The sequence below is a fragment of the Osmerus mordax genome, chromosome 23, assembly GCF_038355195.1.
Source record: "Osmerus mordax isolate fOsmMor3 chromosome 23, fOsmMor3.pri, whole genome shotgun sequence".
NCBI lineage: Eukaryota > Metazoa > Chordata > Actinopteri > Osmeriformes > Osmeridae > Osmerus > Osmerus mordax.
In genome coordinates this window covers 5964621-5990073 of record NC_090072.1, presented here as the reverse complement: position 1 = coordinate 5990073, position 25453 = coordinate 5964621, and the positions used below count along the sequence as shown (strand labels likewise).

General features: G+C 51.2%; 1 protein-coding gene across 1 annotated transcript in view; it reads left to right on the top strand.

Annotated features, from left to right (window-relative positions):
* The window catches only part of sorcs2 (sortilin-related VPS10 domain containing receptor 2), an 88031-nt gene extending 64877 nt beyond the window's left edge, over window positions 1-23154 (top strand). The window contains 24 exon segments of the mRNA XM_067261145.1: window positions 1533-1536; window positions 2995-3080; window positions 3082-3114; window positions 4067-4156; window positions 8086-8265; window positions 9308-9454; window positions 10586-10688; window positions 12377-12453; window positions 12591-12682; window positions 14614-14721; window positions 17617-17737; window positions 17849-17982; window positions 18099-18227; window positions 18408-18579; window positions 18778-18964; window positions 19123-19256; window positions 19468-19591; window positions 20298-20410; window positions 20632-20754; window positions 20892-20991; window positions 21162-21218; window positions 21665-21767; window positions 22183-22412; window positions 23063-23154. Of these exon segments, the coding sequence (XP_067117246.1) occupies window positions 1533-1536; window positions 2995-3080; window positions 3082-3114; window positions 4067-4156; window positions 8086-8265; window positions 9308-9454; window positions 10586-10688; window positions 12377-12453; window positions 12591-12682; window positions 14614-14721; window positions 17617-17737; window positions 17849-17982; window positions 18099-18227; window positions 18408-18579; window positions 18778-18964; window positions 19123-19256; window positions 19468-19591; window positions 20298-20410; window positions 20632-20754; window positions 20892-20991; window positions 21162-21218; window positions 21665-21767; window positions 22183-22412; window positions 23063-23127 (2712 nt within the window). The 3' untranslated portion in view covers window positions 23128-23154.
* Window positions 23155-25453: the final 2299 nt, after the last annotated feature.

Here is a 25453-nt window from a genome sequence, read left to right as displayed (position 1 = left end):
TCTGTATTCATCCCCTTTCCCAGGCCTTCATCATCTTCTCATCCAACAACAGATGAACATAGCCCCTCTGCCTGCCTCCCCTCTGCCTGCCTCCCCTCTGCCTGCCTCCCCTCTCCCTGCCTCCCCTCTCCCTGCCTCCCCTCTCCCTGCCTCCCCTCTCCTGCCTCCCCTCTCCCTGCCTCCCCTCTCCCTGCCTCCCCTCTCCCTGCCTCCCCTCTGCCTGCCTCCCCTCTCCCTGCCTCCCCCTCTCCCTGCCTCCCCTCTGCCTGCCTCCCTCTCTCCCTCCGCCTCCCCTCTCGCCCTGCCTCCCCTCTGCCTGCCTCCCCTCTCCCTGCCTCCCCTTCTCCCTGCTTCCCCTCTCCCTGCCTCCCCTCCCCCTGCCTCCCCTCTGCCTGCCTCCCCTCTCCCTGCCTCCCCTCTCCCTGCCTCCCCCTCTCCCTGCCTCCCCTCTCCCTGCTTCCCCTCTGCCGCCTCGCCTCCCCTCTCCCTGCCTCCCCTCTCCCTGCCTCCCCTCTCCCTGCCTCCCCTCTCCCTGCCTCCCTCTCCCTGCCTCCCCTCTCCCCTGCCTCCCCTCTCCCTGCCTCCCCTCGCCTGCCTCCCCTCTCCCTGCCTCCCCTCTCCCCTGCCTCCCCTCTGCTGCCTCCCCTCTCCCTGCCTCCCCTCTCCCTGCCTCCCCTCTGCCTGCCTCCCCTCTCCCTGCCTCCCCTCTCCCTGCTTCCCCTCTCCCTGCCTCCCTCCCCCTGCCTCCCCTCTCCCTGCCTCCCCTCTCCCTGCTTCCCCTCTCCCTGCCTCCCCTCCCCCTGCCTCCTCTTTCCCCGCCTCCCCTCCTCCCCTGTCTCCCTTTTTGCTCCCTGGCCACACAGCCATCCCTCGTCCCCTCCCCAGTCAGACTGGATTACCATATCACCATATACCCAGGTGCGCGCTGCAACCCTCCAGGACTCCTCCGTCATGGAAGATGTGTGTTTGAGAGGTGTGTGTGTGTATGTCATTACCGTATGTGTGTTACGGTATGATACATTACGGCGTTTAACTGTGTGCATGTTGAACGATAAGCATACACCTCCTTCTCAACCATAAGTAGATCACAGAGAGACCAAAAGCACGACGAACAGCAGCCCCACCCTCAGGAGGAAGGGCAAGCAGGAGGGTAGGAGACAAGCTCACTGTTCGCCTTTTCTTCTGCACACCTCCGCATATGGAAATGAAGCTGCCAACGTTTCCTGTGGAGAATGTTCCGGAGCCTGCCTCCCATACCAGAGTAGAGGAAACGATCCCCATGGGAACCACTGCGGCCCAACACGCGGCCCCGCCGTCTGAAACCTGTCATCCAGAACAAGCTGGCTGTGTTGATCACAGAGAACCAGAGAGGCTGTCTGTCCGGGCCAGATGCCCAGGCACGAGAGCTGTACTCTAGGCTAGGCAGGACCCACATGGTTCCCTTCCCCTCCACCACCCACAGCTTCCTCTCCCTCCCTCCCGCTCCCTTTCTTGATTGTGTGGCGGCATGCACGCCCAGACGGATGGGTGAGGGGGGTCCAAGGCGACCAGGCATGCCAGCCCAAGCTGTTCCACCCCTCCCCCCCCTGTCACACGCACCCCCTATCAAGGGTAAGCGGTGGCAGGCTTGAGGGTGGAGGGAGGACAGTCCGGGTGCTATGGTGGAGCTCTGAAGAAACAGTGGGCCCTGGGCCTGTAAAAGCCTGGGGCTCGCCTGGGGTCTATGCCCAGGATTAGTGGGTGGGTGAGTGGGCAGGTTTCAAGGGGTTGTGGGGGGTCGCTGGTAGATTTGATTGATGAACGAGGTGTAACATGGCGCTGGGCATTGGTGTGTGTGTGCCAGTAGGGAGATGAATGTGGGCACCCTTGGGGGTGGCTTGCACACATCCAATAGATGCAGAGCCGGGCACACACAAACACACACACACACACACTTCCTTGGAATGAAGAAAATGGGTGCATCTGCAGCATTACCTTGACTCGCAGTCCAAATGAGTCCCACTCTCCAAAAGTCCATTTTTGTCTGTTCCGTCCTTGGCGGAGTTTATTCTCGCACTGCGGCACACTTCCCGAGGAAGTCCCCGCTGGTGATTTAGCACCTTCCTGTCGGGTGGTCAGGTGGAGAGGGGGGGGTGCGTGCGAGCGAGCGAGCGAGCCGCGTGAGGAAAGCGTTCGTGTCACAAGCTGGAATGGGACGCTTAGCCAATCTAATAGCTTTTTAATGAGTCTCGCAGCCGTATGCTGTTTTGATTAAACGTCCGGGCATTTCAATAAATTAACCGGGCCATTTGTCGACGGCGCAAAGAAGGCGTGTGCTTGGAGCGGGGAGGAGCACAGCTTCGAGTAAACCACGGAGCTGCTCTCCTCACAGAGAAGCTCTCTGTTTACCTGGGGACCCCTTAAATGTCTAGCCTGTTAGCGTTTTTTGGGGGGGGGGCTCTGATGCCGTCTGCCACCTCGACCCGGCCTTAGTGGGGAAGTTCTGGAGCAGGCGACTAGCTGAGTCAGCAGTCGTGTGAAATTCGATATGAGAAGGTGTTAGCCTGGTGACGGACACGCACCCTAGTCTACCTCCGTCTCAGGCTAATCCCCTATCAGTCTGAAGGGAAGACTGGGATGGATGAATAATACATCATGAATAGACGTCTCCCCTGTCCATCTGACACCCTTCTCTCTCTCTCTCTCTCCTCTCTCTCTCTCTTCTCTCTCTCTCTCTCTCTCTCTCTCTCTCTCTCTCTCTCTCTCTGTTCCTCTGTGTCTATTCCGCGCACGCACACACACACTCTCTCCCTCACACACGACACACAACACTTCGTCTCCACGCCTCACTCCATCTCTCTCGCTCTCCCTCCCTTCCTCTTTCTCTCTTGTCCGGTTCTGTCCTTGACACGGTGTTATCAGCACCGTTTATCTCGTGAAAATAACAGGCTCTTCTCCTCCCTCCCCCCCCCCCCCCCCCCCCCCCCCCCCCCCCCCCCCCCCACTCCCTCCCAGGCTACCTGTATGTGACCTGTCTGATCCAGAACTGCTCCGACAAGCTGGTGACGGCTCAGTTCCTGGGAAGATCGACCCACGGCTCCCCTCTCCGTCCAGGATGACTACATCTTTGTCAAGGTAAAGCGACGCGGGGGGCGCTCCGGGTTCAGGTCCCACGTTCATTAGCCCCAGCCGGTTGAAGAAGAGGCCATTTTGCTAAGAGCTCTGCTGATGGGTCTGTTTTATTTCAAGGTCGTGCCCTGAGCGGAAAGGGTCCCACGAATACTCAGCGTCGTCTTGGCAGAATTCCCATGATGCACTGCAGTGGGCATGTTGGATGTGAGGGGTGGGGGGAAAGGAATACGGAGGATGATGTAGAGAGGGCAAGGCAGAGGGACTGAAAGTAAGGGAGGGGTAAACAGAGTTACAACCACATAACCCGCTTACTTTCAGGCGATCATGGGTCTGTTCTGTCCTGCCTGCACCTGTCTTTTCTGATTGGCTGAGCCGTTAGTGGTGCGAGGCGGTGTGATTCAGTGTTTACCCCAGAAACCCCTGCTGTTACCCCGCACGCCAACGCTCTGAGTGAGCAGAACTGGAGATTATGCTGAGCTCTACACCTTTCACCCCCCCCATCCCTCTCTCGCTCCTCCTTCCCTCTCTCTTTCTCTCTATCTTTCTTTCTCTCCATCTCTGTCTTTGTCTCTTTTTCTGTCTCTCTTTCCCTGTCTCGCTCTCTGTCTCTCTCTCTCCTATAATGACTGAGTCTGTGACTCGGAGGATAACAGATGGTGAATTGCACGCCGTGACTTCACCTGTAGTGGGTCAGGTTGTCAGAGTATGCTGACTCCGTGTCTTTCTCTCCTTCTTCCTTTCTTTCCCTCTTTCTGCCTCACACATGCACCTTCTGTTTCTGTTCTCTCTCTCTCTTCTTCTTCTCTCTCTCTTTCTCTATACATCTCTCTCCATCCAAAGACAGGAAAGTGGAGTTGATGCACAAAAAAAGCACTCGACTTCAGACATCCCATAATATTATACACCAGCGTCTCACTGACATCACTTGTATCTCTGCCCCCTCTCTGTCTCCTAGGTGACCACGGGAAACCGCACCAAGCACTACCGTCTCATCCGGAGGAACGAGTTTGTCCAGATGAGGTTCCCCAAGTACGCCCTGCCCAAGGTAGAGAACCTAACATCCTCTCTCTGGGAGCACAGAATGTCCGATTGAACCTCCCTTTGTTCATATCGTCTCACAACAGTTTGGTGTGGAGTACCTTTCAACATGGACACTTATCAGACAGGAACAATGTTTCAATGATAATTGAAGGGATGAAAACTGAGTCGGAGCCTTTGCTGTCCGCAGCCTTGGCTCCGGGGGAGAGTTTGAGCAGGACACTAGCAGTGTTATTGAACAGGATCGATCAGGGTGGAGAGAGAGGGGGGGCGCACAGCCTTGTCTGTTTGGCAATCTCACTTGAGAGAAAACCCCCGAACCACAATCACTGACACTTAGATGCATCATACTGGAGACACACACCTCCCTATGAGAGGGTGTGCAGAATTACTTACATTTTACCGCTCAACCACTTTGAGAGGGGCTTAAATTCGATGACTCTAGCCGCTCGGCACTCTTCACAGAAGGTGAAAGGGATGGAGTTACACATTTGAGTCCCCCCTCCCCCTTTCCTGCTCTACTACTGGGTTTCACCGGTCAATATGGCAGAGGCTGTCTCTAAGTGCCACCCTAAGAAAAGAGAGGGAGGAAGATGGGGATTAGCCTGAAGTGTGTGTGTGTGAGGTAGTGGAAAATGTGTGTGCATGTAAGCCTGCGTGTGTGTGTGTGTGTTTTGTTAGGACAGACGGCTCCAGTTTTCTGCCTCCCCACATATGTCCTCCTTAGCAGTCGGATGAGCAGATGTGTCACACGTTCAAATATGGAGCTCTTTAAGTCATAAGGAGAGGAGGGGGAAAGCGGAGAAGAGAGGGAAGGAAACAAAGAGAGGCACACACACACAGACTCGTGTCATAAAGTGACAGAAAAAGAAAGTGTTTGTATGTGTGTGTGTGTGTGTCCCTGCTCCTGTTTTCCACTGTGAATAATTGAAGAGCGAGATGAAAAATGCAGAAGCCGCAGGAGTGCCCAGCTTCTCCTGAGAGGGATGCGCCAAAGTTTGGCATGAACCGTCTCATTCTCACCCGGTCGGTAAAGGCTGGGTGAGAATGCTAGTTGCTCATCATCTCTCTGCGTCATCTCTCTGTCTCCTCTCTCTTGCTGTCACAGCCACATCTGTCTCTGTCTCTCTCTCTCTCTCTCTCCTCTCTCCTCTCTCTCTCTCTCTCTCTCTCTCTCTCTCTCTCTCTCTCTCTCTCTCTCTCTCTCTCTCTCTGTGTCTTGCATGTTCTCTGTCTCTCATTATCCATTTCTCTCAATCTCTCTTTTTCTGTCTGTCTTGTCTGTCTCTCTGCATGTCTCTCTCGCTTTCTCTCCTCTCTCTCTTACCCAAACTAGAATTGCAACAGCCTTCCTCATTCAGCTTTGAAAGCCTTTATTGTCATCCAGTCACCCCCTCACGTGCTTCGCTGTGGAAATTGTCAAGCGTCTTCCCTCTCCGCACCGGGAAATCATTTCACAGATCAAATACTAGTAATAGAAAAAAAAAAACACACATCATTATCATTTTTTTTTCTTTCTATGTAGAAGCCCCTCTGAGGATGAACAAAATAAACATATATTCAAGTAAATAAACATCCCGTTGAGGGGGAAATGGCATTTGTGATGCACAAAGGGACGGCGATAAAAAAGAACCTCGTCCCAAAAATCAGCCTTCAAAAACACTTGCTATGCAGCTGGAACTACGATTTTCCCAAAGTGATGTTTATGTGTAGTTTCAATCAAGCACATGACTAAACTCTAGATAAACTTTGTGTGGTAATCCAGACCGCTTTCAGTCAACACGATTGATTCACCCCAATCTGAGATGGTCTATCTTACATTCCAAGCTGTCATTACTTGACAGCCTTTTGTGAGTAGATGAAACGGTAGATGTACTGTACACAGCAAACCGCACGACATCACTGACTCTCTCTCCTCCCCCACGTCATCGAATCCCTCAGTTTATTGTACAGCTTGTTTGCCTAAGTGAGCGTATATCCAAGCTTTATCCAGCTGTCTAACTTTGTAATCCATTCCGGTTAAAGATGAAACGTTCTGTGCACAACGGTGCAGCATTCAAACACATGCTGTTTGCTGACGCCTTGTGTGATGTGTGCTAAGCTGTGTTGGGGCTGGTTCCTCGCTGAGGGTTTTTTTCTTCAAAAGCCACATTGGTATCTAAAGAGTCTAAAGTACATATGTGAGTGTGTGCCTTTCTATACGATGTGTGTGTGTGTGTGTGTGTACGATGTGTGTGTGTCAGACCGCAGGATGTTTAAGTGCGTACTTGTGAGCATCTGCCTGCCTATTTGTGCGTGTGTTTGTGAGCGGGGCCGTGTGTGTGTGTTCATAAGCACCTGTGTGTACGTGCGTTCGGCCTTGTGTGTGTGCGTGTGTGGGTGTACGTGCATGCGAGAGTGTGCTCGCGTACGAGATCAGACACCAGCCCAGAAAGCCCTCGAGCACGGGCCGGATCTGGCTGGAACTCAGGCATACACCCAGCCCTCCCCCGCCTGCACCACCCTGTGTGGGGACATCCACCCTGGCTCCCAGCCACCTCCTCAGGCTCCCAGGGCGCCACGGGAGTCCCATCCGCTTACACTGCACACGCACACTCACGGACCCGACGCTAGAACCCACGCACGCACGCACTAAGCCGGGCACGTGACGTGCTCTCGCCAATTACACAAACGCACTCGCCTCCGGTTGCCGCGCACACAGACACGCGATTATTCCCTTCATTTTCGCCATCCGTCACCCCTGCGGATGGGCCAAAGCTGTTTTCTACTCTCACCTTTCTATTCGCCCATCCCATGAACTCAAGTCACCAAGGTTAAGGGACTCCACTCAAGATGGATGGGTCCTATCTACTGACATCAGTTGTGTACTTGATGCTGTGACACGCAGAAGGTGACATTCAAGAGGAAGGACTCCGCCTCTCAGTTTGCCAGTCCCAGGAGCCTCCCAGTGCCATCACATAAATCCCAGTGTAATTGAGACGTATGGAGTTCAGAGAGGAGGGGAGGGAATGTCAAAAGCGCTGAGATGTCGTTCGAGGCTGCGCTCGACTCGGCTTGACGTCCTTATTTCGGAAACCCTCCATGTTAATGTAATCAGGGAGGCTTTTATACACAACGCTGACTTGTGATGCAGCTCAGTCACAGTACACACGCACACAGAGGCACAGACACACACACACACACACACACACACACACACACAGAGGCACAGACACACAGACACAGACACACACACACACAGAGAGGCACAGACACACACACACACAGAGGCACAGACACACACACACACACAGACAGACACAGACACACACACACAGAGAGGCACAGACACACACACACACAGAGGCACAGACACACACACACACACACACAGAGGCACAGACACACACACACACACACACACACAGAGGCACAGACACACACACACACACACACACACAGAGAGGCACAGACACACACACACACACACACAGAGGCACAGACAGATACCCACACAAAGAGAGAGACACACACACAGAGACACACACACACAGATTGATGAATTCATTTGCATTGAAATGGCAAGACAAACTCAGGCTACAGCCGGGGCAGAGTGACAACAGTGTTGACCTGAATGGTTTTTTAAGGGAAGAGCTGGAGTTTTTATCTTTGCCTGCTGCTTATATTAGGAGCCCTGATTTAGAGGGTCTGTCACAGCAGTTGATTGGCTCCATCCATTCTCTCTGTCATCGTATTTCTCTCTCTCTCTTTTCTTCCCTCCGTCTCTCTCTCTCGTCTTCCGTCTCCTCGCTCTCTCTGTTCTCGAACTTTGGATGTCGATTGAAAAAGGAAGACGACCCTTCTCTGAGTTGTTGCCCCTACCCTTCTCTCCCCTCTCCTCGCCTTCTCCGTCTCTCCACCCCTCCCCCCCCCCCCCTCCCCCCCCCCCCCCCCCAGGACGTCCAGATCGTGAGTACAGACGAGAGCCAGGTGTTCCTGGCGCTGCAGGAGTGGTACCAGACGGACACCTACAACCTGTACCTGTCAGACCCCCAGGGGGTGTATTACTCCATAGTCCTGGAGAACGTATGCAGCGCCCGGCAGCCTGAGGAGAACACGCTCATCGACATCCTGGAGGTGCGTGTGTGAGCGCGGGGGGGGGGGGGGGGGGGGGGGAGATGGGGGGGGGGGGGGGTGCGAGTAGGGTGGGTTGAAGGCAATAGTCGAGGCAAAAGTATTGCCGAGGTGTGTGGGTGTGTACGCATGCATTGATGACAAGGCCAAGGGGACTTGGTGTATTGTATTTCTCATTTCTTTGCTTTTTGGTCAAATTCTGCCCAATATGACTGTATGTTTCTTACAGCTTGAGTGTATGAATGCTAGCAGGAAATACGCAACCCACCCACTAGTTATATATACAAGGGCTCATCTCCATAGGCCCATTTCTTATGTCATGGTCAGTAATTGCCAAGGTAACAGTGATCAAGTCTTCCGAAATATTCTCTGGCTTCCTCTGGTAGCCACTGGTCTTCATGAGAAACAAGTCGTTATTTTTTAACCCTTCATATGCCGTCACACATGAAGTAGAAATTCACATTTCATAGAAAAAAGAACCCCTATTGGTCAGATAAAACCAAGCAGAAGTTGGGGAGGCAACTTGAGGTACTTTGTTCTTGTTTTACCTACAAAGGGAGATGTTGTACTTCCTGGGATGGGTGGAACCACGAGAGACTTTGAAGCGATGTGTCAATGTGTTGATACTGTGCAAACCCCTGATGTGAAAAACAGGGCAGGCGTTACGGCTTTGACTTTGTGTCTCTCCTCCGGAGGGCCATCCATCATCCCATACGTCGCAGCCGTGTTTTGAAAAGGGTGTGGGAGAGGAAAGGGGGGGTGGGGTGGAGGAAGAGAAGCGCAAAAGAGTTGGTAGGAGGAGAGAGAGGTAGTGGTCCATGCAGCTGGGGGCCATCACTGTGGAACTCATTTCCTCTCCTCCTCTCCCTCGCTCCGGGGGGCACTCTCATCGCAGAGACTGATGGAGAGAGAAAGAGGGAGAAAGGGCTCTTCTTTTGCAACAAGGAACTGGACCGACTCATTTCGCACCCCAAAGCCCTTTCAATCTTTCCTTCTTTTTAACTTGACTTTTTTTTTTCTCCATTTTCTCCGGTTTGATTTCAAGGTACGAGGGATCAGAGGGGTTTTCCTGGCCAACCAGAAAGTGGAAGGCAAAGTGACAACCCTCATTACCTACAACAAAGGCCGCGACTGGGAGCCTTTGGCCCCGCCCACCACCGACATGAACGGCAAACCAGTCAGCTGCAAGCTGGTGAGTGACCCCCCCCCCCCCCACACACACACACACACACACACACACACTCATATTTACAAAAAGGGGATGGTTTGTGAAGTATTGGGAGATCATTTTGTCTCATGAGCTTGACCACTATGAGAGATGTACAGGCTAGATGATTTCACAGACATAAAGAATTTCTCCACTGTCCTGTTATTATAGCCATCACTCATTCCAGAGGATTCTCACTCAGGGACCACCATGCTTCAACGCACAGAATAAGAAAGACGCACACACACATAGATTATATAGTTATAGAAGCACATATATCTTCAAAATGGCCGTCCCCGGTTCCACAAATCAGCCCGCTCGGATTCCCCCCGTCTCTGCCACCTGTCACTTCAGCCTCCCTGACAACACGCTTCCTCGTTCGTCTCGCCCTCTGCTCGTCACATCGTCGGGGGCGACAGGTCATAGAAAGGCGGCTTTACGTCTCGCGATGCCAATGCATAAAAGCGGCCGACGGCTCCAAACCCCAAACACAACCTGTCTTCCTGTCAGGAAACACGACGAGAGTAACGACCAAGCTAACGTCAGCTAGCGGTTGTAACCACGTCTAAATGAAGCCATGTGTCTTAGATTAATGTGCGTAATCTGCCTTTAATCTGCAGCCTAATGGCGTCACAACATCTTTGAAGCGTGCATTTTCTCCGCCGCGCCTGATTTATTGTTTACTGTCTAGTAGCGGACGAGGGCTTGATGGGATGCAGGTGCTGTGTGATAGCATCTGCACGAGAACAAACACAGGTTCCGCCACGCTGCACTAATGGCAGTTTGACCACGGTTTACCTTAGTTTGAAGTTAGAAATTGACCGCGGATTGAAAGTGAGGTGAACCGCATCAACATTTGCTGCACACTATTGACCCTCAAAGATGGATCTATGTCATGAGGGGTTCGGGTGAAACGTTAATTTTATGGCAGACTGAAACATGCTTTTGGTGAACTAGTCCTTTAATGCCAGATATTAAACGTGATTTGAGTGAACCATGCCTTTTAATGGCAGCTAATAAATGTAAACTATCCTTTAATGCCAGATAATGAATGATAACTGGGTGAACTATCACTTTAATGAGCCCTAACACGAGGTGACTTCCCCCCCCCCTCAGCCTGACTGTCACCTGCACCTCCACTTGCGCTGGGCGGACAACCCTTACGTGTCCGGGACCGTCCACACCAAAGACTCCGCCCCCGGACTCATCATGGGCGCAGGTGAGTTTCAGAACCAACATCGTCACCATGGTTACCGCAACCATGGAGACCATACACATTCTGGACCGGAGACCTTAGCTGCTGCCTGGCAGAGGGTATTATCTTCCAGGCACCACAGTCACACAGCAGTCCCTGCTCTTTTGTTTTGATAACTCCCTGCTCAGTTGTCTTGATACCTCCCTGCTCTGTTGTCTTGATAGCTCCCTGCTCAGTTGTCATGATAACTCCCTGCTCTTTTGTTCTTGATAGCTCCCTGCTCTGTTGTTTTTGATAACTCCCTGCTCTTTTGTTCTTGATAGCTCCCTGCTCTGTTGTTTTTGATAACTCCCTGCTCTGTTGTTCTTGATAGCTCCCTGCTCTTTTGTTCTTGATAACTCCCTGCTCTGTTGTTCTTGATAGCTCCCTGCTCTTTTGTTCTTGATAACTCCCTGCTCTGTTGTTCTTGATAGCTCCCTGCTCTTTTGTTCTTGATAACTCCCTGCTCTGTTGTTCTTGATAACTCCCTGCTCTGTTGTTCTTGATAGCTCCCTGCTCTTTTGTTCTTGATAGCTCCCTGCTCTGTTGTTTTTGATAACTCCCTGCTCTGTTGTTCTTGATAGCTCCCTGCTCTGTTGTTTTTGATAACTCCCTGCTCTGTTGTTCTTGATAGCTCCCTGCTCTGTTGTTTTTGATAACTCCCTGCTCTGTTGTTCTTGATAACTCCCTGCTCTGTTGTTCTTGATAGCTCCCTGCTCTGTTGTTTTTGATAACTCCCTGCTCTGTTGTTCTTGATAACTCCCTGCTCTGTTGTTCTTGATAGCTCCCTGCTCTGTTGTTTTTGATAACTCCCTGCTCTGTTGTTCTTGATAACTCCCTGCTCTGTTGTTCTTGATAACTCCCTGCTCTGTTGTTCTTGATAGCTCCCTGCTATGTTGCTCTTGATGGATCCCTGCTCTGTTGTCTTGATAGCTCCCTGCTCTGTTGTTATTGATAGCTCTGTTGTTTAGATAGTTCCATGCTCTGTTGCCACACACCAAAAAGCTAAAGGCAGTATACTGGCTGGCCTCTGTTCTGTAGTGGTGTTCCTGTCAGGGCTACTGTGTGTGTGAAGGTTGAGGGAGAGTGCTGCACGCTGAACTCACTCACTCAACATCCCTTTTATTAATTCAATACCCGGGGCATTTTTGAGTGGGCACCCTCGGAGGACAACTATAATAAAGGTCCTGAACCAAGCACACAGGTGCGTGTGCCTCCCTGCCGGCCCTCCTCGCTCCCATCTTCCCTCCTTACCGCTGTTCCAAAAGGGAGGGGAAAATTACCCTCCCTTCATCTCCAATGATTGCTCCAGGCAGGACGCTTTGATCCAGTCTTCCTTGTCACGCCCCCTCTCTTCCACATTATCTCTATTTCTGGGGGGCTCCGTCAGAGGAGGGTGTTCTTGTGGACAACTTGGCGCTGTTGTAAGGGAGGGGGGTAAAGCTACGCAGGTCCCCTGTAGAGTCCTGTCTTCCCTAACTGCAGCCTGCTACAGGACTGGAGCGCTCTGCTCTTTCTCTCTCTCTCTGTCTTTCGTTTTCTCCATGATCTCTCCGTTTTATTTTCTGTCTGATTCTCTTTCCCTCACTTGTTCTCTGTGTGTTGCTTTATCCCTCTGTACCCCTCTATCTCTCTATCTATCCCCCTCTCTATCCCTCCTCTCCTTCCCTCAGGTAACCTGGGCTCTCAGCTGGTGGAGTACAAAGAGGAGATGTACATCACGTCGGACTGTGGCAAGACCTGGAGACAGGTGAGACCACCGATACCCCCCCCCCCCCCCCCCACTCTCAGGCCTCTCATTTTGTTCCCACAGGCATGGCTTCCATGCTTTAACGCCCCTTGCGGTACCTCATTTCCTGTGTGCGTTTCCTTCCTTCCCGTGTCAAGGTGTTTGAGGAGGAGCACCATATTCTGTATCTGGACCATGGCGGGGTCATCGTAGCCATCAAGGACACCTCCATCCCCCTCAAGATCCTCAAGTAAGTACTGAAGATACGCCATCAAATACTCCGTCGCTACTCGATGCTTGGGCACTCTGCCGTTAAGTCAGAGCTGTTGTGATGGAATTCTGATAACACCCTGACTTTGGGATCTTTTAATCTGAGGTGAAGGGTAGTGAGATAGTGTCAATGTTTCATTAACACACGTGCCATAATCATCCTCCACTCGCTGCTTTTATAGTAGGAGGTTTCTAGGGGGAAAGAGATGGGATCTCATCGACAATGACCTTGGCAGATATAGGTTGAATGGGGAATAAAAGATGAAAAAAGAGCGCTCAGGGGTACTCTTATCACCGCCCTTTAATCTGCTGATGTCATCCTCCCTCTCGTTGCGTGACGCCACACACAGGTGAATGTCCTGTCTTTCATCATGCCTCTGTTCCTAATGAAGGACTGTCTAACTGGCTGAGGACACGGGAAGCTCTGTTTACACACCCTGCATGCAGGGGGTTAGGATTAGCTACCTCCCCATAGAGACAAAGAGAGAGAGACAGAGACCTAAAAGTGAGCGTCTGTCTGTGTGTGTGTGTGTGTGTGTGTGTGTGTGTGTGTGTGTGTGTGTATGTGTGTGTTAGAGAGAGGGAATGGGACTGAACGGCCTCTTGGTCTATGCGTGGAGAGCCCTCCGCTGTGTGAAGCGCTCCTCTTCACTAGGAGAGATCAGCTGCCTGCAACCCTGCTGGTCCGACACACGTCCCAAAAACCCGCCAGCACACAAGGGCTCTTACACACTCCGATCAGAGCCAAGCCATTCCCCTGCCAGCCTCAGACAGAGGAGAGCGTCCATACATGCCCCCGCCCTCCACCGCCACCACCCCTGACACCCTGGGCTTGGCTCGAATTATGTTGGATCATTCCTGGCACCTGAAAAACGAAAACCCAAAGTTCTCAGCCTCACATCCTCACATCCTCCCTCCTCGACCCCCGAGTCAATTAGGAATGCAAAACTAACATCCTGGGAAACGAGAGACTTTGCATAAAATGCGTAGGCCTGTATATGCCATGGTTCTGCTATTTACACAGTGCACAAGCCTTCATTTTATTAGCATGTGTTATATGGAGTGAGGGATAAAGAGGGCATTGGCTTTGTGAAATTATTAGAAAACAATCAAACTCTTCCATTTGATTAGTGTGAGGGGAATTGTCTCTTTTTTTCAGATAACGTAGGGGAATAGAGAAAGAAAGACACAGAGGATGTGTGTGTGTGTGTGTATGCGTGTGTGTGTGCGTGCGTGCGTGTGGGTGTGCGTGTGTGTGAAATCGTATTTACCACAGAGACAGTAACCTAGAGCGGCAGCATAGACAGGCATCCTCTATAGCTAATTCTCACTTAGCCAGGCTGGTGCTAGCGCCGGGATATCTCCAGTCTGTCAGCTGCCCTTCATGCTCCTCCAGTGATTAGCGAGGCCCACGGCGCTGAGTCTCGTTAACACATCAGTCGTAGAGCCTGCAGTCTTTTACAATGCCGCTCAATTCAATATTGATTGCTTTCCATGGTACAACACAGCTTTCGCAAAGCTACGCTAGCAACTGGTGACTGCTGCAGCCATGGAGGATGCACACAGGCTAGCACAGACTGTGGCTTTGTACATATTAGGCAGTTAGTTCCCTTTTCTTCCTGACTTTTTGAAGAAGTTGGAAGTTTCGTTTAAGGGCTAAACCGTCCGACCATTGCTTTATAATTACAGTCAACACCGCCGGGTTGTTTTCAAGTTAAAGCTACAACATGGGTGTATTTTCTTTGCACTCGCTACATGTAAATCAATTTTTGCCTGCGTCAACATGGGAGGTAAAAATCCCCCAAATAGTGTTGGTCTTGGAACCAAGACGGTTCATGAAAAACAAAATGGCTGCCAATATCCCACTTATGAAGAGAAATACACGAGTGTTTATCTGCTCTTTCTCTCCAGGTTCAGTATTGACGAGGGGCGGACATGGACCATCCATAACTTCACCAGCACCTCTGTGTTTGTGGACGGGCTGCTGAGCGAGCCAGGGGACGAGACGCTGGTCATGACGTGAGTTGGAGCTCACAATCGCTCTCCAGTTTTAACATCTTTGATTGCGGTCACCTTTGGTAGGGCCCAGTATGACCACGTGTTCCACTTTCACACGCTCCCTCTTAAACTAGGGGAAGCTCGACTGATGTGAATTTCACAAGCCAACCCTGACGAGCTCTCAACAACAACAGATTGGTTCGCCAGCTCTGCCAATATCACATCACTTTGTGATTGGTTCACCAGCTCTGCCAATATCACATCACTTTGTGATTGGTTCGCCAGCTCTGCCAATATCACATCACTTTGTGATTGGTTCGCAATCACACAGGGGGGGAAGGTGTCTGTGACCCCTCATTAACCTCCTCCTACCCTGCTGGGCTGGGTCTACTTCCTGGCACCTCCGTCTGCTTAGCCCTCTCTCTCAACCTGCTGGGCTGGGTCTACTTCCTGGCACCTCCGGCCGCTTAGCCCTCTCTCTCAACCTGCTGGGCTGGGTCTACTTCCTGGCACCTCCGTCCGCTTAGCCCTCTCTCTCAACCTGCTGGGCTGGGTCTACTTCCTGGCACCTCCGTCCGCTTAGCCCTCTCTCTCTCAACCTGCTGGGCTGGGTCTACTTCCTGGCACCTCCGTCTGCTTAGCCCTCTCTCTCAACCTGCTGGGCTGGGTCTACTTCCTGGCACCTCCGTCCGCTTAGCCCTCTCTCTCTCAACCTGCTGGGCTGGGTCTACTTCCTGGCACCTCCGTCTGCTTAGCCCTCTCTCTCAACCTGCTGGGCTGGGTCTACTTCCTAGCACCTTTTTTATTTTATAAGAGCTTAGTGAGAAGGAAGGGATCCAGCCACCTTCCCAGACGTTGGTTTAAGGAGCCCCGGGGGTTAGCTTCTCACATAGACCTAGCTGCAGGAGAGGAAGGGGCCGGGCCAATTTAACGGTGCTTCTCGCGATCATTTTCGCCGGCGATATGTTCCAGCGCCTTGCTCCATCCGGAGGGGTTGATTGGCCCACACACCGAGGGAGAATAAGGGAATAATGAGGATCCGTGTCTCTCTTTCTCTCTCTCAATGTCTCTCCCTCTTTCTCGTTCTCTTTCTGTTTGGTGTCTTTCTCTCTCCTCCTTGCCTTCCTTCCCTTCATTCTCTCTGGCTCCCTGTTTCTTCCTCCCTCTCACACTTTCTCCCTCCCTATTCCTTTTCTAAATCTTTCCATCAAGAGACTCCGGCCGCTTCATCACCTCTCTCTGCCCCCGATGTCCGTAGATAAGAACTGTATCTCGCTCGGACGCCCGAGGACGGGCCGAAATGAGTATTTGACCAAATCAGAAGCGTAGCCTGCAGCTCATCAAATCTTCTCGCGGTCTTTTTCAGGCGGTGCACAGAAACACACGGGCACCCCCGACACACACACCCACACACCACCCCTCGACACCCAAGTCATCATGTTCCTCCTGCGAGATATGGCATTGGTGGAGTCGAGCAGGGCACAGCTGGTGGCCCGCATGGATGTCACCTCGGGTCTCTTATCCAGCTCCAGAGGTTGGATGTTCGGACAGAGCCGGACAGCTCCATGACGAGTTAGAACAGGCACTTAGCACCAAGGACAGGCAGGGGAGGTGGAGGTTACAGCGCTCACACTGGTAATGATGGGAGACCGTCATCTGTGTGACCGGACATAATGGGGCTTTCTACCATGGGTTTAACATGGGAAAGGGAGAGAGAGAGAGAGCGAGGGGTGAGGGGGAGGTGTTTGTCTTTTTAATTGCCGCTCAGGCAAAGTTGTTTTACGTTTTCATTTTTTATTTATTTAGCTGCTGCTTTCATCCAAAGCGACACGCAATTAGGGCACGGTAGCAAGTTCAGCCCATTAGTCCTTACCCAAAATGTGTAAAAGTATTTCAATGGTTGGATCCATGAAAAACGGCATTCAGGAACTCACAAGAGCAAAGTGAGGAAGATCTGAACCAGACACAGTTCAATGAAGTCGTCATGGGTTGTACGTGATTAAAGTACAGGTAGAGGTGAGAGAGAGAGATGAGGGAGAGACACGTACAGGTAGAGGTGAGAGAGAGAGATGAGGGAGAGACACATACAGGTAGAGGTGAGAGAGAAAGAGAAATGAGGGAGACACGCAGACTAAAAGCCATAAGGACTGAGCCCATAGGAGATAATATTCCGAATGTACAGTACTGTCCATTACAGATGACAACAGTATGTTTCCCAGTGGGTGGCTTCCATCATCCTTTTCAGTAGCGTCAGTCAATATGTGTTATCCACACATTCCTCCTATTAGGAGTTGAACAACTCCTTGAAGAACCAAACAACATATGTCAGGTCTGCCGACGCGTTAACACACCAATCTGCTGCTAAAACAGCCTTCCACACAGGCCCAGACAATCCTGAGACTCCGAGGAAAAATGGAACGTTTGTTTTTCCTCGCCGTTTCATCCAATGGCACACCTCCATCTACTGGCCGCATGTGGGAACTGCAACACACGTTTCCTCTGCACTGGCATGGAATCCTGACCGACCAAATTAGACTGTCCTAAGTGATACAATTACTCTGAAGCAATTTATTTATGTCAAGAACAAGCGGACAATGGAAGGGCCATCTGCGTCTTTGACGAACAGAGTGCGGCCTATTAGGAACGTGATGTATGGGAGCGCTGGGGTGAGACCCGCCTCGTTAGACGAGTTCGCGAGCAGAATCGGATCGAGGAGTTGTCACAGTGGTCTCTTTGCCAAGGGCCCTGATTGGGTAGGGATAGTCACGTGACCGCGGGGCCAGGAAATGGTTGAGCAGTCACATCTAGCAATGGAATAGTGCGGTCTTTATGTGGATGGATGAATGGATGGATGCATAGAGGAGGTCAAAACAATAGATGGATCTGACTTTCGTGTGTGTGTGTGTGTGTGTCCAGGGTCTTTGGGCACATCAGCTACAGGTCGGACTGGGAGCTAGTGAAGGTCGACTTCAGACAGTCTTTCCCTCGACAGTGCACAGAAGCCGACTACGAGTCCTGGAAACTCACTGACCTGCAGGTACCAAACAGACACGCGCCCACTCTCACTCACGTTGACAGTTACACACATTCGTCCGCGAATAACCTGTGACCCCCACCACCCCTCCCCCCCTTGACTGTCCACACCCAGGGAGAGAAGTGCATTATGGGCCAGGAGCGAAGCTTCCGCCGGAGGAAGGAGACGGCGTTCTGTATCAAGGGGCAGAGCTACACCTCAGCCCTCACCTCCAGACCCTGCCCCTGTACTGAGAAGGACTTCAACTGGTGAGGCACTGAACACCAACGCTGCCTGCGCCCGGGGAATGGTTCAAATACATTCTTGTCAAGCAATACAGGGCAGCTTTGACCTAGGTGTTGTGTGTGTGTGTGTGTGTGTGTAGCGACTATGGCTTTGAGCGCGCCCAGACTCTGAAGACAGAGGGGGAGCGCTGCTTCGCTGACTTCTGGCATGACCCCGACGCCCCCCCAGAGGACTGTCACCTGGGACACACCTACGAGTCCAGCACAGGGTGAGAGAGACACACACACACACTAGCCCACAAGCCATGCATGCAAACCTTCATTTTCGAGAACCGCCCAGCCATTCCAGCCACAGCGACCTGTACAGGACTGTGTACTTCTGCACACCACGTCATTCCCCGGCACCCCTCTTTTCCCGACGTTGGTACGCCCCGCGTCTTGTGCGACAGGTACAGGAAGGTGGTGTCGAACGCGTGCGAGGGGGGCGTGAACAAGCAGCAGAGCTCCAAGCAGCACTCCTGCCCCGTCCTCCCGCCCAGCGGACTGCAGCTGGGCATCAAGGGCCAGATGCTGGCCGTGGCACCAGGCGACGACATCACCTTCATCATCCACCAGGAAGAGGTGTGTAAGGACGAGACAAGGGGGCAGAGAACGAGGGGGGGGGGGGGAGTGTTGTAAGAGTCAGTTTAAAAAGTGTGTTTGTACGTCTGTCTGTTTGAGAGATGGAGACTGAGAGAAAAATTGTGTATTTACTTGTGTCATCGCCAAGTATGGGATAAGCCTGATTTGGGTGATTCCGGTTTCTTATTGATTTTCCAGGGTGACACGGGCAGTACCAAGTACCAGGTGGACCTGGGGGACGGGGTCCGGGCCATCTACCAGAACCTGACAGTGACAGATGAGCCCATCCAGCACCGCTACGAGAGGCTGGGGGTCTACAGGGTCACGGTCAAGGCAGAGAACATGGCTGGACACGACCAGGACACCATATTCATCCAGGTCACAGGTCAGCTGCACCTCTCTGGGGAAAGGGGTTACTAGGCAGAATACTTGAACCACCATCTAATTGGCTGGTTCAGTAATGTGCGTATGACAAGAAACAAACATAAATCAACTGATATTACAAGGAACTATGGCATGTTGACCCCTACCCTTGTCCCTCAGCCCCCCTACAGGAAGTGCACCTGGAAGTGGTTCCCATAGCCGGACAGAACCAGGAAGTAAACCTGACCGCTGTGGTCTTACCCAGAGAGGCTAACATGACTGTGTTCTACTGGTGGATAGGAGACAGCCTGCAGGTAAGGTTCTCCCACTTCACCTGTCATGGAAGATTTAGATAAAACCACTCTTCAGCTAACTCCAGAAAGTGAAGCTATTTTACCTCACAAAGGCTCATAACTAAGACCTTATACCTTATGTTAGTTTAGCTAAAAATGTTGTTTCAATGTCTCTTTGACGTCGGTCGGAGTCATTTCCTGACTTTCTCCTTGATGTTCTCCTAACGCGAAGCCCAAGCTCTCTCTGGAGAGCAGCCTCCTGACCCGGTTCCCCGAGACGGGCGAGGTGTCGGTCAGCGTGCAGGCCTCCAGCGGACGCTCCATGGTCCAGGACACCAAGACCGTCCGTGTCTACGGTAACCCTCCCCCACCATGAATATTCATACATTTAGAATACATTTATACATTTAGTCATTTAGCAGACACTCTTATCCAGAGCGACTTACAGTAAGTACAGGTACATTCCCCCGAAGCAAGTAGGGTGAAGTGCCTTGCCCAAGGACACAACGTCATTTGGCACGGCCGGGAATCGAACTGGCCAGCTTCAGCTCCCTATATTCATGAGGAACGTCATTCGCCGTTGAATATTTGAACGTGCCGAGGTCACGCTATGAAGTCATGGTGTAAACACAGAAGATGACCTTCCGCAACAATGTATTCAGGCTCCTTTTCTTGTCAGTTTTTCGCGACTGTGGAAGTGTGTCATCTGGGGATTATGTCACTTTACCCATGAATGAATATGGATGAGATTGGGACTGGGCGGGACTTGATTTATTCATCACAGTGAGCTAAGTGGGAGCCTCTGTTGTCGTGTCTCTTACCCCAGGAGAGGTGTTAGCTTTCAGAGCAACTTGCTCGGTTGAAACAGATTGTCTCTGAACACCATGTATCTATCTTAAGGGTCACTGGCACGATATAACCGATGTAAACACCTGCTTCAGAAGGACTGTTATATTTGCAAATGGTGTAAAACGACGCATGTAAAAAAAAAAAAAAAAGTGTATATAACACGTGTATGTGACATCAGTTTATTGACTTCCTACTTCTGTCATCCAATCCCAGAGCACTTCCAGGTCATCCCCCTGAGTTTCAGCAGCAACCTGGACAGGTTCAACCCTGACATCCCAGAGTGGAGGGAGGATGTGGGCCAGGTGGTCACCAAGACCCTGGCCAAGGTGGGTCCCCCTCAGTCACCCAGCCCTCTCTTGGGGTTGACCTCTGCTCCTCGACTCCCACACGCTAGCTTTTAGGCAGCCACATTACCAGCTAGCTCTGACCCAGGAGTGTGTTTGAACTCATTCGACTGGGTCACATCCAAACACGCGTTGTAGATGTGTAGGGATGTGTCTTCAGACGGAACGATGCCATTGACCTTTGACCCCCCCCCCCCCCTCAGATCACCGGCATCCCCCAGGAGTCTCTGGTTACCATGGTGAAACCGGGCCTGCCCACCAGGGCCGACCTGTACGTCCTGCCGCTGGAGAGCAAACAGGCCAAGAGGAGCGTGTTTGTGGATAAGGTAACGCTCTCCTTTCTTCTCGCTCTCTCGCTCTCTCTGTCTCTTTCCTTTCTTTCACCCAGACTTCTGACAGTTTTGGCATTTCAGAGTGAAATGTCACTTATAAATAAATTAAACTGCCTTTGTGTCGTTGCCAGCGTGTGCCGGCTATCAAGCAGGCGTTCAATGAGAACAATGTGAGCTTTGTGGTTCGAGGAGGCCTCCTGGTGCTGGTGACCCTCGCTGACCCCAACGCAGGTAAACCTACAGTCTCTACCACCTCGCGCACACAAACAAGATACTCCCTCACGTGGCACAGCGCCGCCTACGCCACTATGACACGTTCAGGGCAACGATTTCACGGTCGTCATGCACTTCTACGATTTGACCAAATCCAAAGCATTTCCTGTATCGATCTGTTTTCAAAGGAGTAGTAACAAATGCCTGGTCCACAAGAGCGACAGACACAAGCGTCTCTGACCAAAGTATGTCTCGTCGCCCCGGTAGTTTGACCTCATTTTCCCAGATCTCCAAATGAAACTGAGTTCTTATCCCAGTCTGGCTGTTCTCAGATCTGCTCTCTTCCTGCTGCTGGTAGTCCTCCTACTTCCTGGGTTGGGCTCATTTACTCTGCAGTGGATCAACACTAGCTTGATCTAGACTCTAGAGGGTGACTAGCTGGTCTCACCTGATCTCTTCTGCACTGTCTGATCATGGCGCTTTCTCTGATCCAATGCTAAACTTGGATTGGGCTTTCACTTTTGGTGTGGTGTGGTGTGGTAGGTGTGTGTGTTGTTGATCACAACTGGGTAGTGATTGCAGTTATTTGCATACACATATGTGGATGTGTTTAAAAGTGTGTGTCTGTGTGAGTGTGTTCATACTGTAAGTTTGTGTGTTCATGACCTTACATCCTGACCTGTGACCTCAGGTTCTGGAGGGGGCGTGGCCGGGCCTGGCCTGTGGGCGTTGGCCGTCATCTTCTTCATCAGCCTCATCGCCTCTGGATCCTTCATCCTCTACAAGTTCAAAAGGTAGGTGTCTGACAACTCAGGCATGCTTTCATCCCTTGACCCCTACTGAACCCAACATTATTGGAGCCTCGTAGGAAATCAACAATCACTTGCATGGTGAAAGGTTACTAGGGGTGATGAAGCAAGCTATCGTATAGAACATAGGTTTGGAAACCGCTAACTGTTGATTTGAACTGAATGAAGCACTAGAAGCCAAGCATGAAGAACCATCTCTGAAGCAAAGCGTGGAGATAGATGATACTATTATAAATGCCTGCTAGGAAATTGAGGACTGTATTTGCATGCTCATAGTTTGATACACAACTGCACTGGCCAACAGGGCTTCTAAAAACCACCTGTAGACCAATAGGAACCTTCCCCTGCATCCCTACTCACTGGCACCAACTCACTCAAAATGAAACGTGAAACTACAAAGGCCCCATTTCTTACCCTCCAAAAACTACAAATCCTACAGTTCCTGGCTCAGGACTGAGGACGCCTATCCGCCGCTGTTTTTCAGGAAGCTGCCGGGCAGGAACGTGTACGCCCAGATGCACAACGAGAAGGAGCAGGAGATGACCAGCCCGGTGAGCCACAGCGAGGACACGCAGCACATCATCCAGGGGGAGGAGTTCATCGATGACGACCTGGACTCCCAGACTCTAGGTAACCCGGCCGGAGGTAGCCCCGCCTTCCGTCCCCTTATACGGACTAGCCCCTCCCCCCACCACCTCCACCACTACTACTAACACCACCAAGCCAGCTTACAACCACAGCACTGCCAAGGTACTGGAGCCCTTCTGTCTGAATAACAAAAACACTGATTGACTCGACTTACCTTAGGTCGTAGGCACTAGATTCTGACTCGTGTTACAGGCTAACTGAATTGTAAAGGATTATTATGAAAGTGAAATATGATATTGTGAGTAATCTAACAGATATGGTTGTGTTGGAGCAGTGGTTCTTACCCCTGTCCTCAGGGAACCCCTGTCCTGCATGTTTTAGAGGCTTCTTGGCTCCGACACACCTGATTCAAATGCATGCTTGTTACCAGGCTTCTACAGAGCTAGATAACGACTCATGTATTTGAATCAGGTGTGTTGGAGCAGGGAAACATCTAAAACATGCAGGACAGGGGTTCCTTGAGGACAGGGTTAAGAACCACTGTGTTAAAGGGAAGTGATCACTGGGGAGTAGGGTTTTCTATCCAGATGCATGATCTCTAGTAGCCCATTGTAACACACCTGTACTTAACTTGTTGAACCCTGGGCTCATCCTTTTTCCCAACCTTTTTCTTTCTCCACTCTGTCGGCCAGGTAACCATTCGGGCGTGGTCCTGAGCATCAACTCCAGAGAGCTGCACAGCTACCTGACCAGCTGATGGCCCCGCCGCGTGCTAACGTGCTAACAGGCTAGCTAGCTAACGAGCACAGGGACTCTCCTCTCTACTCTGCCTTCTTCAGCCCTGCACCCCCCCCCCCCATACCCGGCCCTCAGCTCCCCCTCGCCCCCCCCCCCTTCCAGGCCCTCCCACTCCCTCAAGAACGAGAGCCCAACGTGGAGATGCAGCCAAGATGTAGTCTCTCTTTTTCTCCATCTCCTCTCCTCCAACGTCCCTCTTCCCCAGGGCCTCCCTTGTTCACTGGCCCTGTGGAGCCCAGAGGGGCTCTCCTCTTCCAGCTGCCCTCGCTCCTTAACTCTCTCTCTCCTCCACAACGTCCCCGGGGGCTGGGCCACTTTGCTTCCCCCAGTGTCCTTTGCACCTTGTGTCGTGTTTTGCTCAGTGTGTTGTCATTGGCTAACTCCGCTGACCTGGAGTCTGGACGCGGTGGGCCAGTCAGTGCAGAGAGAGATACGATGACATCACGCAATGTTGTGACACTTACTTCCTGTATCTGTTGTCATCTACGACCCCGCCTCCCTTAGACACACGCACCAGATTCACCGCCCAGGACAAGGTAGTCCCCACCACAGGTAAGATGAGACTGTGACCAAAAGGCCAACAGTAACAGCCTGTGTTATGGGCCCGTTAGCAGAATGCTAAGCTGATTCCAGACATGGGCAATAGGAGTCCTTCTGATCCACCTCTTTTTCCTCTCTGGTTTGAAGCAAGAGGCTCTGAGTTTTTGCCCAATTTTCATTTGACATTGTCTCTTTCTCTCACTCTGTCTTGTATCTCTCTCTCTCTTTATCTCTGTACGTTTCTCTCTGAAACACACCTCATTGTCTTCAAAATTACATGCAATAATGCTCTTTCTCAGGAAAGAATTAGATCGGATGCCCCTTTTAGATTGAGCAGACTCCATTAGAAAGGGACATAGCTGAAACAGACTGGGACCTCGTGTCTGCAGTTACCCTTACGGTCACTAGGTGGTGGTGTTGCACTTTGATGAATTCCTAAACAGTACTTACAACATGAATTCATTTGGTGGAATCTTTATATACAGGAAAAGATTTTACTCGAACTGTCTTTCTTTTCACAGTACAACTCGCTCTTTTGGTTGGTTATGACATCTTTGTCTCCTTTGGTGTTTCATGGTTCTTGGTGAATACTGTGAGGTACTGTGCAAGGATGTTTCAGTACAGTTTGTGTGATTGTGTAGAATTACCAGCACCCAGCATGTCACCTCCCCTGGTAGAGCCTATCAGGTGTCTCACCGTGCCCAAACCAAGCAGAGAGTTCTGCTCCCGTGGACATTCATTATTTGGGAACTGACTAACAGTTTGACACCCTCTAACCACTGCTAAATGTACCCCCCCCCCCCCCCCCCTACAGGTCAAGAGGTTAAAGTGAACTTGCCCCCTCCCCCAGAGACAAGGTTGTTGTCATGGAAACAAATGGGCGTGGCTGTCTTTTTAATGAGCCTATATTAGGCATTGTGGTGGTGTAGGTCTCCGTAGAATTTGGTTTTATTGTATATAGATTATGTATATATGAACGACAACAGCCGTCTGTACATAGGCCCACACACAGGACTGTGAGGATTTTACACTAATACCAAAACACACCCTTTCTTCTTCTTCTCAAGCCCCCATCCTCGGTTGAAAACTTCAAAATGCTCGTGGCGAGGAGAGCATTCTTAAAACCATGATCTGCTTTTAGTCAACAATCCTTTGACATCATGTCAGCGTGTCGGTGTCGTCAGTTCACGGCCCTGCTTGTGGTAGTTATTTTTCTGTAATCATCGTTAACTGGAAAGGATCGAATGGTGTTGCATCTACAATATTCACTTTTGGAACACACATACAGTACGAAATGTATATGTTTTTTTAACGTGTTTTCTTATCTCATTTTTGTAACCATTGGTCGGTACATCTTTGTCTTTCTGCTGCAATCATTTCCTTTTCTCTAACGATGTAACTGGTTTGCGCAGTTTTGGAAGGAAGGAAAGGTCTTCTTGTAATGTTTAGTAGTTGGCCTCCATACTCTGAAGCTAAGTCCTCAGGGGTATGAAGGAGACACCAGAGCAGGTACGCAGGTCTGGAACAGTGTCAGGCTGCTGTCAGCCCTTCTAGTTTTTTTATGTGTTTGATAAAGACAGACTCGAGGTCGCACTGGTCACTTCTAATAGGCTTGTGTTTTTCTCATATTTTGTACATACGCTCACGTTTGGCTTGTTTTTCTGGTGATGTGTTGTCTGATTTGTTTCCCTTATTGAAAGGGGATGGGGGGTGGGGGGGGGGGATGTACTAAAGAATCTGATATT